This window comes from Antennarius striatus, chromosome 2 (assembly GCF_040054535.1).
Source record: "Antennarius striatus isolate MH-2024 chromosome 2, ASM4005453v1, whole genome shotgun sequence".
NCBI lineage: Eukaryota > Metazoa > Chordata > Actinopteri > Lophiiformes > Antennariidae > Antennarius > Antennarius striatus.
In genome coordinates, this window is record NC_090777.1 from 16,350,341 (window position 1) to 16,366,136 (window position 15,796).

A 15,796-nucleotide genomic window follows, 5' to 3' on the forward strand; every position below is an offset into this window, starting at 1 on the left:
TTGGTAATTATTACCAAAAGAAGAAAAGCTTTTGTTACTGTTGTCATGGAGTCTGTTTGACGGTGTTGGATGATTCGTTATCTTGGATTCCTGTTTTCTCTCAGTTCACCTCCGGAGTGCTGCTGAGGTGCTCTTGAGCAAGACATTGTCCCTGTTACAAGTTGCTCATTGAGCTCACCGTGAAGGAGCTGTCCGCTGCTCTGCCTCTCACTATAGATATTTGCATGTTTACAGGCCGTTTGCGTGTGTGTCTCACAGCTTCAACACTTCCTGAGTTGGATCCTGTCAGACAGCAGGATCTGGGGCAGAGTGGGTCATTTAAGGAAATGGCTGAACATTAATCCACTTCTCAGGGTAACGGTAGCCCTTCATCATTAATTCAACATCTGTTACTAGGGATGTCAGACTCAACTCCTCTTTGACCAATGAGATGATTTTGTGCCTATTGATGTCAGGGGGTCTGTTTTCTAAGAACAATTGTAGAACAATATATTCTCCAACAATATAAAAATGTGGATATATGTCTCATCCTTTTTAAAAGAGAATTTTAGTACCAGGAAACAAAATGCATAGAGACAGAAAATACCCACTTACTTCCACTTCCTGAGGAGGAAGGACGTCGTTGATTGGTGGAGGTCCTACCGGCAGACTGATTCTGAGTGGTTGCCGTCTCTGGGGGCAGTGGAGGAGGCGGAGGGGGGGTTGGCGTGGGGTTGCTGGGGGGAAGAGGGGGTGGAGGTGGAGGAGCCGGAGGTGGGACCGATTCGTCAGAGGTACCATTCTCAGAACTGTCGGTGGGAGTACTTTTGGGCTCCTCCAACAACACGGAGCCCTGAATGGAGAAGAGAGAGGAACACAGCAAAATATGTTACCCCCCTAACGGTGGATGTGGTTCTCCTGGAGTGGTTCTCATACAAAAAAACACAAAATGCTTGTGTCAGCTGTTTTTTTCTAAAAGCATACTGTATAAAAGATGTTAACAAAAATGTCAAATAAAGATCAATAACAATTGTTTGTTAATTACAAGGACAGTCATATGTATTTCTGATTCTGTAAAATAATTTTTAGACAAAATAAGCATTATTATTTATTCATTAAAACATGAATCAAACACAGACAGAGAATCTGTTTTCTGTCCTTGCACAGGCATGCCACCGAAAACTCCTGCTGAGCTGAGCGAGCTGTAAATTCTTGCGCCGACTGCCAGAAGTGACAGATGTACGCCGCTTTATTAGCCGTGTCCTCCCTCTGCTTCCTGCTGTCTTTTATCATCTCATGAAGACATAATACCAGATTGCTAACAACAGAGTTAATATGGCCCAATCTCTAGGGGGGGGGGGGTGTCACTGAGGGAAAACAGTGGATTGGAGCCATCTGTCAGTGCAAGTGATAGTGTTTTAAAACCCCCACCCAGCAAGCACACGTCTGACACGCTCCGCCAGCATGTCGTAACTCTGCTGGAAGCAAATTAATGGACCGTGACATTTAACTCGACCCCACCCCACGCCCACTCTGCAGACGCATGCTCATCATTGTTGCCCCCTTTACTTTTCAAACCCTCCAGAGAGTTTGGGGGGGAGGGGGGGTGTCCAGATGGGTGTTAGTAACACGAGCCGGAGCGCCGGTTGATTAGCCCGTCCATCTGCTAGGGTCCCTCTGAGACCTGGAGGGGCCCCACTGAGACCTTAATTGGCTCAATGGGGATTGTAGCTTGTTCCACCAAGGACTACCCCACCGATGACACCCATGAGATTAGAAGAGCACCTCCCTGGGGATGCTGATGAAATTCTAACAGACTCATTCATTCAGATGACTGTGGTTGTGTGAAGCGGCAACGTCAGGGAGCGCACACACACACACACACACACACACACACACACATACACACACACACACACACACACACACACACACACACACACACACACACACACACACACACACACACACAAGCTTTATTCATATGTATTTTCAAGTACAATATGTGTGTATTTAAGCCTGTAGGGTTGCATGTAAAATGTGTTTATTCATGTAAACATCAACAGATTGTCATATACTCATATTACAAAAAGTTTCAATGAAATAAATAAAAATAACGATGAATAATAAATATTTAGAGAATATGAAGATTATGTTATTTCACATCCTTTTCAAAATGTCCAAAAATCATTTCTAGCTGATAAAAAAGTGCTTGTGAAAAAATGTGAACAATTTCCCCACAGAATTCCTAAATGTAGTTTAGCTCCAGCAGTAATGGGGATTTATTCAAACAGAAAGAAATCATAAAGATACAAGCAGATTCCCTCAGCAGGCTTTACATACCAGAACCCCTACAGAACCAAGTTTAATCGCAGAATCAACAACCTTTGCCATTCTCTAGGATGGCTGGTCTTTGATGATTTTCTTTAAGTCTCTCTTGCCTGGGACTATGCTGAGTTTGTTCTAATGTAAATGAGAATGTTTGCATGTGGCCCCAAACAAAAGCTCAAGAAGACCCAAGATTATTCAACATTCAAGAGGAGCATGTTGTGCAGGCAAATATGGTGGTTGGTGCTGTAACCTAACACCATCATGCCATCACACAGCTAACCTCACTCTGAAGAAGACCTTTGAAAGCCTCTCTGAGACCTTACACAAACATGAATGCTCTGCAAATAAAGTACCAGAGAAAGTGATATTTTGTAATGTGATCAATGGGATGTGTTTAGTATCTTAAAGGGGCCTTATTATGAAAATCACACTTTTTCAGGTCTCTACATATACTGTAGATAGTGGTCCTCCCTAACAAGACCAACTCCTAGAATCTGGTAAACCAACGCTCCCTGCATCAATGGATATTTGGAGTTTTAGGAAGTCATGTCTCTGAACGACTCAAACTGATCATATTTCGCTAGATTCCCCGTTCTTGACGTCAGACAAGGGGCTCTGTGCAATTGGACAGAGTATTGGACGATATGGATTGGTTAACATGCTCAAGGGCGTGGCCATCCCCGATTCATGCAAGTCATATGATGTTGCTTTGGCTCCTTATGTCGTTACATTTCTATTGTACGGTTTATATTCACAAAACGTTAGCCTCTATGGAAAATGAAGTTTCTGTCCTGCAGATCTTCTATAATTTTTGAATATAGTCAACCCTCGGTTTCCGAACATAATCCGTTCCAGAAGGCTGTTCGAAAAGCGAGTTGTTCGAAATCCGAAACTATTTTTCCCCATTATAATTAATGTAAATAATTTTAATCCGTTCCAAGTCTAAAAAACAACTATTTCTAAGTTGTTTTTTTTACACTATTTTACACCATGAACTAAAAGGGGTAGAAATAGACACTGTGTTTTATTTTAATAAAAACTATCCTATCAAACTATCCTATGGAAACTGTCTTCTGAAATTATTTGCTGAGTGTCCTGTCTGCACCTGGAAATGTGACGTAAGGACCACAAAGCTGGGAACATTCCTGTCTGTGGAGCAGAGATGCTCCCATTGCGAGTTACGCAGGCACTGGAACAGTCAGCCTGTCCTTGGGAGTACACCATCTGGGAACCTGCACCTTTAGGCAGCTGTGTACCTCATTGGAGCTTCCTTTGTAAAAATTGCACAGGTAAATAATATGCAACTGCATTCCCTTCAATTCAAATGACTATTCTCACTGTAGAGTAACTTCCACACTCTACCTGGCTGCGATGTACTTCAATGAAAATGCAGACAGACCACAAGCAGAGACCCAGGAAGGTGTACCACTCTACAAGATCCACTTTCCAAAGGCTTTGAAGGGACAATGCAGAGTCAAACCTCACAAGACAGAGCCAACATTCTGTTAGTGTTGCAGTATTTTAATATTTCAAACAAACATGTTTTGAAATTATGCTGGTAATTGCTCACAACAAAACACAGTAAAAAGTAGCCATACAAATAAATAAATTAGTAGAAAGTACCAGGATGTATTTTGAACACAATTTTTCTAAACAAACAAATCAAACAATATCAATAAAAGTAAAGATATATCTTGGTGTTTTATTGAACAGGTTTTGTAGCTGACATGATGGACCTCATATTTGACAAAGTCTTGGTGGACCGCATACCACACACAAATGAGATGATGGCCATTCCTGTCCCAGAGAATTTCTGCCCAGTATGAACGTCCGGACAAGGAGGAGGTCATTGCCAGCTACATGACCAGATTCAACAGAGACTCAGTCTAAATCCAGCGTAGTGGCCTTTGTCTTCAGGAAACTCCTGGCGTATGCGAAGGACCACACAGGCTGGGATGACGACCCGGATTCTGCCTCCTAAGTAGCCCCAGCACCAGCCAACAAAGGTGCGATAGGCTTGATGTCTGCACCGTCTACAGAAAAAGGACACAAAATTATTTATTTCACAATGTTTTCAATCCTGAGTATTAGAACTGTTGTTGATTTCCTGATAGGATGGCCCTGTGTTCTCATTATTGTTATTGGATGTATTGTTTTATGTAAATAAATGCTTGTATATGTCAACAGAAATGGATTGTGAATACCAAAAGATGTTCAACATGTCTTTTAATAAGACAAAAATCAAGGTGTCGCAAATACAATATATTAGACTTTGTTGTACCTATATTTGTCATGTGTTACTGCATTAATGAAGGTATGCCTGATGAAGCAAAATAAGACATAACTAGTTTTTATTCTGTGACATTTTTCAAACGACTTACTGGTGTATTTGTCTCAGATGTGAAAGTTTAGCTGTGAGCATTCTACTTGTGTTATCTCCAAACAACAGATGTTTTCTGCTTCTGTTGGCATACGTTCACAGTGTCCACAGGAACACCTGCGCAATAAACAGAAGGTGAAGACATCTCAAAAAAGAGTAGATAAAGGCATCATTGCAATATGGTTGCATCATTTCATGATTAACCTGGTGTGATGGTAGCAGGTGTCAGCTCCGTGTGTCTTGTCACAGAGGACTGCTTCAAATATTTTGCAGCTTAGTAACGGATTAAATCAATGTGATAGAAAAATAAAGTAACTTAGCCGTGAGCAGAAGCTAGCATTAGCCACGTGGTAATAACTATCAGAACTACCATCAGACTTTACTGTCACTTAACTGTTATGTGTATTTATTTGTATCTTTTGTGAGCAAATGTCACCCTGAATTTCCCTTGTATCTATCCATCTATCCATCTATATCTATCCATCTATCTATCTATCTATCCATCTATCCATCTATCCATCTACCTATCTATCCATCTATCCAACTACAGAAGTACAGCAACATTTTAGCAGTCAACACATCTGTACATATACAAAATACATAATAAGACAGATATGACATTATTACTATGCAATAAGAGGCGGGAGTAGAAAAAAAAGCTACCAGACGATGCTCCGGTCCTGTGAGGACGTAGGTTAGAAAACACAACACAGAACCAACTAAGTAACGTTCACTCGTACTAACCATTCAGAAACGTCCTGCTGCAGCCGCACAGTCGGTGTTTCTTCAGGAGCCCCCGCTTCTGGGTCCGACTCAGGGTCATAAATGTACGGCGACACGATGGGGCCTCCGAACGTCATAGTGATAACAAATGTAATATCGGTCATTGTCCCGTGGCCTAACGCTCTCCTTCAGAGGGGCGTAACCCAGGTGAAGGAGGCGGTGACCAGCAGAGCTCATTAACATACTACAGCCGGAGGCCTGAAACGAAGCGTTTTGTGAGTAGCTCAGATGAGCGATTTTGAAGAGCTGATATTTAGGACCACAGATCACTTTAGGTCAAAAAAATACAGTCTAGTTGGATATCTGGCAGCTGAATGACATTAAGTTAAAAATACATAATATGGGACCTTTAAAATAAAATGTCATGAATAATCAATAGGTGAATTGGTGACAGGCGTATGTTAATGGATAAAAAAATTGGAATCATTGGAAGGTTCAGTTTTTGTGAGAATGGCATGGGATTGAGGTTTAAATCCAACTAGTATAAGGTGTTGTTTGAAATCAGCTTCCCAGATGGACAAAACTGTACCACATGAGAACATAACACATTTTTTAACAACATGACCATCACGTGTATTTTTTTTTTTAAGTATTTTTTTCTTATTAAACATGAATGGTATCATAAACCACGTACAATTTAAGCAGTCCGAAGTTTTTGTGATAATATGTTGACTATATTTACTAGTGTTTTACTAAGAGCTGATCCTATGGAGGTTGTCCCTGACAGCAGGCATCTGGTTTACCTCCTCTTTGGGCGCCATGCCTTTGCTCCCTTGGGGCTCGGCTGTGTTGCTTCCCAGGGACTTGTAGTAGTCCCCAGTGCTGGGCTGCTTGCTGAAACTCCTTGACTTCCTGTTTGAATCCACACGGCGTAGTTTGTCGTGGCCTTCTCCAGAACTCAGCTGCTGACCATGAAAAACAATGAGAAACTTTTAATTGTTTGTTTCCATCTGATTTTTTTTCAGTACAGGAAGTCCTCAAGATACATACATCCTACTTACGAACATTTTCAATAGGAATCATAAAGACAACCATGTGCGATGACTGCAGTCACCCTTTCTGCCCAAACCTACATTGAGCAGCATAACATTAACACCCCAAAGATTACGATTTCATATATCATGTCAAAATAACTCAGTAAATACCAGACTAAGAGACCATTTTGCTCTGATGTTGCACTTTATGTGGCTTTTCTGTTGGTGCATCATCTGCAGTGTTTCGTCCTTAATTCATTAATGACTCCTAAAAACTCCTGAGCAGGAAACAAACACACCATGTATTTATGCACATGGGGACATTGGTGAGCATCAAGACTACTAACAATTTGGATCAGGTTGAACATTAGAGCCAGCGATGTAGACAATAGGCATCTACAATCTGCTGTTAATTCATATTATTTTAACAATATTGATGGAGTTGTCCTGCTGTAGGAACTAAATAATGTAGGAACCAATGTGGCTGGGTTAGGTTTCTGTCAGGAAGCATTAACCTGTAAACTCTGAATGTTTCACTATTTGATGTGAACTATTGTTCGAGTTAATAGAGAGATTTATTAGAAATGACAGAATAATCAAGCATAAAGTGTTGTGTCGGATTTTTGATTACCAAGAAGCGCATCAGCGTGTTATTCACACGGTAGAATACCTCAGTGGCTTAAAGCTAGGCTTAACCTCTACACCCCCTGAGGATGAAATTCATTAAGCAGAGGTTGAGACGCGAAAGTTACATTACTGTACTACACTAGTTTATTTCATTGTGTATTTAGAGTAGTAATGGCCTTTAAATGACCTCAAATAGTGGGTATAAATTAAAATTTAATAAATAACGACTTACGAACAATTCGGCTGACGAACAGCCTTTCAGAACCAGTTGTGTTCGTAGGTTGAGGACTACCTGTACATAGTTTTTGTTGATTAATGTTAATTCCACTCTAAGAGAAAAAGGTCATTTGTAACTAAACATTGCTTGCTTGATTTTTGATTTTACACTTTTGCTTGAGGGCAAAAAGTTTTACACACCTGGTTAAAGTGCAACATTATTTTAATGACAGATACTGTAAAAGTTAAAGGGACAGGACACTCATTGTAAAGTGATATATATTTGATTATCATAATTTTAAAAGAAATTGACTGATGTCTAGCATCATCCCTGGTGTCAAGACACCTTAAAATCTGCGCTGCAGCAGCTCCGTCATGTGGGGTCACACATCATCGACGACACCCGTCGCTTCATCAGTCAGGGCAGTCATTACAGCACAATACGATCAATGAAGTGATACATCTGATAAAATCATGGTTACCTGTGAGGTGAATGGATGTTCCAAAAACACAGGAGTTACACACAAAGATAAGAACCTATCTGTCTTCAAAATACCTTCTGCAAAGATTGGTGAGACATGGAAAGCAAGGATAAACAGGGTCATAATGACCAAAGATCCAAGAATTTGTCATGAGCACTTCACCCTTCACCCATGATTTTGAAAGAGATTTGAAGGTATGATCATTTTCGGACAACCCATAGTATTTACTCTGAATTCCCAAGGTTTAGTAGATAATTAATTCATGTCTGGAGCTGCTGGAGGTATTGGATAAATGTTTTTATGACCAGATTATCATGTGATTATGGCACAAAGTAAACAATATCAAAAGTGATAGACAAGTCAATTGATTGGGTTTGTTTCCTCCGGGGGCATGTTACTAATTTATAACAATTACCTCAGATTTTGGGGGGTTGTCTCTTTGATTGGTATCATATAGGGGCTTGTATAGTTTACAGTTATAATGCAGTCATAACATCGGGTCGTAATTACAGGGAATACAGTAATCACATCCCAAGCTGGGTTGACAGGGAATTCCTCTTCCGAATCTGATGATAATGACATGATTTGAGAGGATTTTGTGATAAATATGATAATGGCTGGCTTTTTATGTTGTCGCTTGCTGTATATTTATATAATGGTGTTTATATGGATTCACTCCGATGTCTATGATTGCGTCACTTCCGCTGTCATGGAGCACATCGTAACTTATGATATATTTTGTTTGGCTAAGGTCCCTATTGATGATAAAAAAATAATAATTTCACCAAAATGTTTCTTTAATTAGTTTACTTCAAATAATATCCCAGGTTCATTTTGACTTTCTTGTCCCTTCAAGTGGTTTTTATTTCAGTCTAATTTTCTCTACTTAGTTTTTGTTTTACTTATATTTCTTTATCAGTATGAAGTACTGTAATTGCCAACGTTTTGAAAATTCAACAACCTCGGAAAATCCCCACAGATGTGTCAGATTCTTATATGTGATCATCTTCCGCAAACTGTTTTCTTACATGAAACAAATCAAATTTCATTTATTCAGGTTTTGTTGGAAGTCACATTAGACTCTTATTATTTATAGTTATTTCACAGAAAATAAAACAAGTACATACACTGTATATGACTTTTTAAAAATATAATTAGCCTGAAATTACTTGTAGTAATTTGCATTTTAAAACCTTTTTAATTCCTCTATGCAAAACAAGAACTAGTTAAAATGTGTGTGGTAATACAGAATAAATTATCTATAAATTAAAAGAAAAGGAGATCAAAGAAAACAAGGTAAAATTATGACTCCTGAGTGATCGCTGTGAGAGCAGATACCTGACTGACAAAACGACAGAAACCTTGATGTTTTAAATGACAAAGTGGTAAATGGCATAAAAGGCTTTAATGTGGCTAAACCTTTGGAGTAAGCCTATCATTCATGGTACAACATACAATGGAAGATGTACTTAGTTGATCTTGTTGCAATATTATCCTCTCAGATGACGAGAGCATCCTTATTTACACAACGCAACAAGCCTTTATTCAGTTCCAGTCAAACCATTGACGCTTTGAAAAGTTAAGACATTACAAACAACACAGAGTGAGTTCATATTCAGGTGCATCCGTCTATCCAGAGAAGGGTCAGAGGTCACTGACTTTAGTCAGTTGAGCCCTCTCACTTTCTGCTCTGACATCAATCTCAGACAAGTTACAAGACAGAATATCAGACTCTTGCCAATCCGAGAGTCGTCACTCTACACCACGTAAAATAAACATCAGGTCAGGCTGTTTGTATTTTAGAACTTATATTTTTCAGAAGAAACAAGGCAGTCAGAGACTACAACATCCTTCCACACCCCTGAATTCAAAACTTTACCCTGACCTACCCTGACCTGACCCTGTAGTGGTCACAGCAATGTTTCAGAGATGTGTACCTAAAAAGGTGTAAAAGTGAAAATTTGACCTTGACCTAGTTTTTCAAGGTCAAGGTTGTGATCTAATTTTCATCCCCTTGCCTCCCTGAATATAACGTCTTTTGTTTAATCTTTCTATCTTATCTGGTTTCTGAGATATGTGCAAAAAAATGTACAAAAGTTGAAATTTGATCTTGACCTAGTTTTCTCAAGGTCAAGGTCATCATCTCACTTTCATCCCCTTTTGTTACCCAGTAACTTACTTTTCCTTTCATCTTTCTATCTGCAATGGTTGTGAAGATATTTGGTGGACGTACGGAAGAACGAACACACAAACGCTGACAATTATAATATATCACCGCTTCGCGGGATGTAACAACATCCAATAATAACAAGTAACTATTATTTACAGCCCATGCAACAAACACCTGCAGATAAAGTGGATGGGTGACATTTTTAGATACATGTTTCTAATGCAAAGAAAGGTTTATATGTGCATTTCAAAGTTTGCTCAGAAACTTTGCATTACTTTTTGTGTGTGTCGTAGTAATTGTGTGCAATTACTATGTGGTTGAAAGTTTACAGCTTTCATAGATCAGCATCAAATAACTCATCAAAGTGCTCCTTACAGACTCTTTTCAATGAATCCAGACAAAACCCTTTAATGCCAAGCAGATGTCCAATGTTCAATGTAAAGCTGACCCCTGACCTCTCCCCCTTTGTGGTGTCATGTTCTGTTCCTATTAGCCTATTTTGTTGCTGTTAGTTTTGTTGACTCATGTCTGCTGTCAAAGAAATGGTCCCTGAGCACTCATCATCAGCTGGACGGGTAATGCGAGCAGGGAGTTGGGCTAACAATAGCAAATGTACAAAGCATTTATCCACGACCAAACACACAGACATACTTCATCTCCATTATCAACAGACCTGTCTGTCACCAAAAAGCCACTGCCGTTGTTTTTACGTTGCTTCTGTGTGCATTATCTAAGACAGTCAAAACTGTAGAGAACATTATTGAAAAACAGTCTTACACACACATAGGCTGTGTATGGAAAATGAATCTAATGTCACACACGCTACAACAGCCTGGTATACCTGTAATAGGAATGGCAAGGGTGAGGAAAGCGTGCAGTTCTGTTGGAACACATTTGATAACAACAGCTGGATGAGGCTCAGTGAAAACTGACGAGCTGCAGGAGCCTTACCCACAAAACCCAGCAGAACAACAACTGGACCTGTTGATGAGTCCAGATACAAAGAACACATTGCAGGATCACACCTCAAACTTCAACATTGCATCACACAGATAAAACAAACCTTTCTTATTCTTCTGAACACCTTACCTTCTAGTTAAAAATCCTCTCCTGCAGCTCGTCAGTTTTCACTGAGCCTCATCTACAAAACCCAGCAGAACTCAGAAAGTAGCTGTTACCAAATCCAGACTGTCAAGTCTTCTTCTCTCAGCGCTCTGGCTGTCACTCTACCTGCCCTCTCACTTTACCCATAGGCCTCATCAATAACCTATCAGGCCAGCCACAGCAGTGGCAATGATGTCACTGCTAGCACACAGAGCAACCACTCCCCAGTTCTGTCCAGTGCCTCCTATGCAAAACACAAAGACCAGGTGCTGCGCTCAGCATGGCCTACTGCATACTACTCAGCCATCAAGTACTAGAATATTCTAGCCTTCACACTCCAGCCTGTAACGCGTCCACAGGTTGTGAGAACTGATCAGCTGCGTTCCTGGATGAAGTTACCGTTCCCTGTTACTATGGTGCCCAAAGGCAGATTGTTTTTCCCAGTGTATACGGTACACTCTGATCTTATTTGTGTGTGTGTTTGTGTGTTTGCACGCACATGTGCATGCATTCCCAGCACTGTGTTTCTTGGTAAATTCTTAATGAGGGTTCACCCAGGCTGGTCACCTGGGTACCGGCCCAGGCTGAGGGGGTGGGGAGAGGGAGAGGGGAGGGCACTAATTAAAAACTCTCCGCCATATGGCTGATGGCGCATGCGTGCACACACAAACCCACACACACAACCCATTCTGGAGACAACATGCTACGGCCTGTGGAACCTTCTACCAACTAACAACTAACTCTGCATGGGAGACCGTCCCCCACAGCCTCTGACATTCAATAATCAATAATCTTGAAATACATCCCGATGAAATACAAGTCATTATTTATCATAACTGTAATATTCACCAATTTGATAATTAAACGATAACTTCACACAACCAGTTTGAATGCATTTTGCTGCACAGCTGAACCGCTAGAAGCAGAATTGAAACTCATGTGGATGCCAAACGTAATTGCTGCTCCATATCATCCTTTTGAACACTTCTTTTCGTGTGATCTGGAGCCAAATTAATTACTAGAATGATGAACAAACCCATCACAACTGCCATTGAACGTGTCCACCCAGAAGACCTGCCAAGGTAATGAGTATCTCCGTTAGCCTCGTTAGCCATGTTAATACAATAACATCATTGTGTGCACCCAGACTGGGTACATTGTTACACAAGAGAAATAGCCCAACTGATTAGACACAAGGGAAAATGGTTGCAAATGGACAAATTATTCCAAACACTCAGCCATGCATGCCACAGATTTACATCACAGCTAGTGACAAATGTTATTTTTATCAAAACTTACAATATGTGCAGTTTTAATGAAATATAAGGAGGTTATTTGAGCTATAATCACCATGTACCACAACATATTGTCATGTGCCTTGTATTATTCCATATTAGAAAGACTTAAACTCCTCATAAACCAGAGGACTAGCTCTGCAGTGAAACCTTTAGTTAGGCAATCAGAAATAATATTCCAATAAAAATGTAACTGCTACTCAATCTTAAGAAATTTCCGTCTCACTGAAGTCTTTGCACAAACCTGAGACTTGATTTACAAACCAATAAAGCTTTTGCGCTCATTGCAGGATCGTCCACCTCTGTACTTGCCTTCTTTTTGTGGCTGTTACTTTCCACATGCCGCAGATTGCTCTTCACCTTCAGGAACTCGACTGATGACGGCTCCTTCGGGGGCTGTGGAGCCGGGTAGCTCGGAGGTGGAGGAGGCGCCGGGGGCGTTTGTGGGGGAGGTGGGGGCGGATAGGTCGGTGGTGGTGGCGGCGGCGGCTTGGAGGTGGCATCAGCAGGAATTTCATTCTTCTTGGGCTGGTCGGAGCCAATGTCTGGGTTTAGCATGTCCATGTAGGCCTGCATGTCAGAAATGGCTGACTCTGGTGCACCTGAAGAAGACACAAGTTTATTCCAGGTGTTCTTCTTGTTTCAAAAGGATAAAGCAAGACTTTATGTAAACCTTTCATCATTTTGTTTTTCTCAATGACACCAAGAGTTACACTCTTATCCACACAGGCCACTAGAGTGCAGCACCAGTATACCATGCACCTGTGTGATGTGCATATGAGGAGTTAATCTGCTGTGTGATGTTAACTCCCCTTCAGTAGCTGGTGTAGATTCTGTATGTGTGAATTAATTCCTGACTGAAGTTAAGTGACGCACGTCTATACCTAATATGTGTAAGTTCATTCACTTCACTTTATGTGCTGCTGACCTGTGTGTGCAATCGTATTCAGCTGGGCAGGCGGGCCTCGTGATGTTGTCAAGCTGCTCCGTTTTTCCCCGGTGCTGGACTGGCTGGAGTTTGCTGAGTCGTAGTTGGACATGGAGCTGGATGGTGAGCTGATGTTGAAGTGTGCTGTCTGGCTGGCCAGGGGCATAGTTGTGTTCGGGGATGAGAGGCCTGAGTCCAGCTGCTTGTACTCCAGGTCTGTTGAGGGGCCCCGAGACAAAACACGGTGCTCCACACTCTGTCAAAGGATGAGCACCACACACACACGCGCACGCGCACGCGCACGCACACGCACACGCACACGCACACGCACACGCACACACACACACACACACACACACACACACACACTGTTGCCTGTTGAACTGTCCGATATGTAGATACAGCCAGAAGGAAAGTCATCGATCTAGCACTGATGTAATAATTCACTATTAAAAACGGCCTGGATTAACTTAATATAAAGTAAAGGTAGATCATCGTTACAGAGACAGATAAATGAATAACTGATATGAACTGTTTACTTTGCTCATTCATAAATTTTTAACCCCATTACCCTTCAGTCACTAATGACTTGCAGCATTGTGAGTTTAACTAGCACACATAATGAAGCATCTCACAGCTGATCAAATGGCCCTAGGGCCTCCTCCTCCACCCTCAGTGCAGCACATAGTTAGTTTAAATTCCCTGATGGCGAGACCGCAGGAGGTGGGAAATATGTTCCCCACATTCCACAGAGAATTCTGTATGGACGAGTGATTATTCTTCTAGCCACTTGGGGATTTTAGTAGCTTTTAAGCACTGGGGGCCAAAGTATGTGGAGTGTTAGCAGGCCTGGTTACTAGGAGGGATATTAGCTCAGCAGCAGCTGTTTTTTAACTGCAATAGCCTCACTCTAAAATTTTATTTTAGCTCTGTGGAAAGAATAGTGACTGTGAAATACATTAATTTAATATTTAAGAATATTCTAAATCAATTTATGGTCAGGGCGCGCTCTGTCAGGAGCAAATGCAGCTTGTTTTCTTCATTTGACGTGCAATGACAGAGCACCTGTGAGAATAATTAGTGCTCAGAAGTGCAAAACTTAACTTAATTTAACAAACTTAAACTAATACTGTTGTTAAACCAAAAATAGATAGATAGATTTGATTAATCCCAGAGGAAATGCTAATGAAATGATTATTATTGTAAAAGGATCTATGATGGTGAGATTAAGATTAACAGACTACATTACCTACATTACAGTAATATGATCCTCATTGATTAGTTCTCTTTATCCGAGTCCACAGATTGATCAGAAAGATGAATGCCTGCATGATATGGGTTCACAGCAGTGTCTCCTACCATGTTCTCTACCGTGCGCAGATACTTAGCACACTGGGAGTGACCGTTGTATTCAGCCAGATCTGCTGCTGTGAAGCCGTCCTGGTCTCTGACGCCCAGGTCCACTCCGTTAACCACGAGAATCTGACAGCACTGGAGAGCGAGATGAGAGACGTGGAGGTTAGGTATAAATACAGTAGACAAAACGAGGCAGGACTGCTGTTGTAAAAATGAAGTTAAATCACAGAACTGAATGTCTTATTAAGTAACATTATGAGAAAGAAGATGATGGATGAAGACATTTCATAGACATGATTTGCCTTCAAATGATGAAGGAAACCATTCTCTTCCTCTCTCAGTACTTTTGATTTTCTTTAATCAAATTAAAGCAGTTGTCTTAAATCCATTTAATAGCAAAGTGGAAGCCAGGCTAAATTTTCTTGTTCCAGACTGAGAACTTTGTGTTTAAGTTAAGTTTTAAGTTAAATTTAAAACCCTTATCACGCTCAGCAAATATAAGTCACTTATAATAATGTTCTCTATAGTTTAAATATGAAGTGTGAGCTCACACAATTGACCAAACCTGGTTACAGCAAATTTCTAGTCAAAACAGGCGGTCAGACTGACCATAAGCTAGAGGAAATTCATTCAAAACAGATGGTTATGTGGGAAACTCCTGTGAGCACCAAGAATCCTGATACTCCTACATGATTTATTAGATTATTAGATTTAATTTAAAATAAATTATATTTACTCTCTACTTCACTCATGACTACAACACAGCTTGTGTCAGTTTACACAAATGAAAGAAAATGAAGATCTCTATTATCTCCATTCTATTCAACAACAGGTTCCACTGGAAGTTCAAAAACAGACAGAAAACGTACCTCCAGTTCACCGTTTTCTGAAGCGTCGTGAAGCGGAGTCCCTCCCCAGCTGTCGGTGACGATCTCCCCGCCGTGCAGCAGCAGCCAGCTGAGCACCTTTGCGTGGCCCCTGCTGGCTGCAAAGTGCATGGCTGTGGCCCCGTCGTCATCCCTGTCTGTCAGGCTGATCTCTGTGAAGCTCATCTGAAAAGATGTCGAATAATGGCACAAGTTACAACCATTTGATGGAATACTACAAAAGAAGACCATTCCAATAATAAAAAAATATTTTAAACAAATTAAAACAAATTAATTACCTAACA

The 15,796-nt window shown here is 40.8% G+C and overlaps 1 protein-coding gene across 7 annotated transcripts in view; it reads right to left on the minus strand.

The window, feature by feature from the left end:
- Positions 1-15,796, minus strand: part of espn (espin) — a 46,048-nt gene that overhangs the window by 15,071 nt on the left and 15,181 nt on the right. For 6 of the 7 annotated variants that reach the window (XR_011033935.1, XM_068303926.1, XM_068303917.1 and 3 more), the window contains exons 4-9: positions 15,495-15,677; positions 14,629-14,760; positions 13,270-13,525; positions 12,654-12,943; positions 6,217-6,378; positions 595-832 (exon numbers count right to left, since the gene is read on the minus strand). Coding sequence is in view for 6 of the 7 variants with exons in the window: in XM_068303926.1 (XP_068160027.1) it covers positions 595-832; positions 6,217-6,378; positions 12,654-12,943; positions 13,270-13,525; positions 14,629-14,760; positions 15,495-15,677 (1,261 nt within the window). In the remaining variant the exon portion in view is untranslated. The remainder of the gene's footprint in view (positions 1-594; positions 833-6,216; positions 6,379-12,653; positions 12,944-13,269; positions 13,526-14,628; positions 14,761-15,494; positions 15,678-15,796) is intronic. The other variant, XM_068344019.1, reaches the window with a different exon arrangement.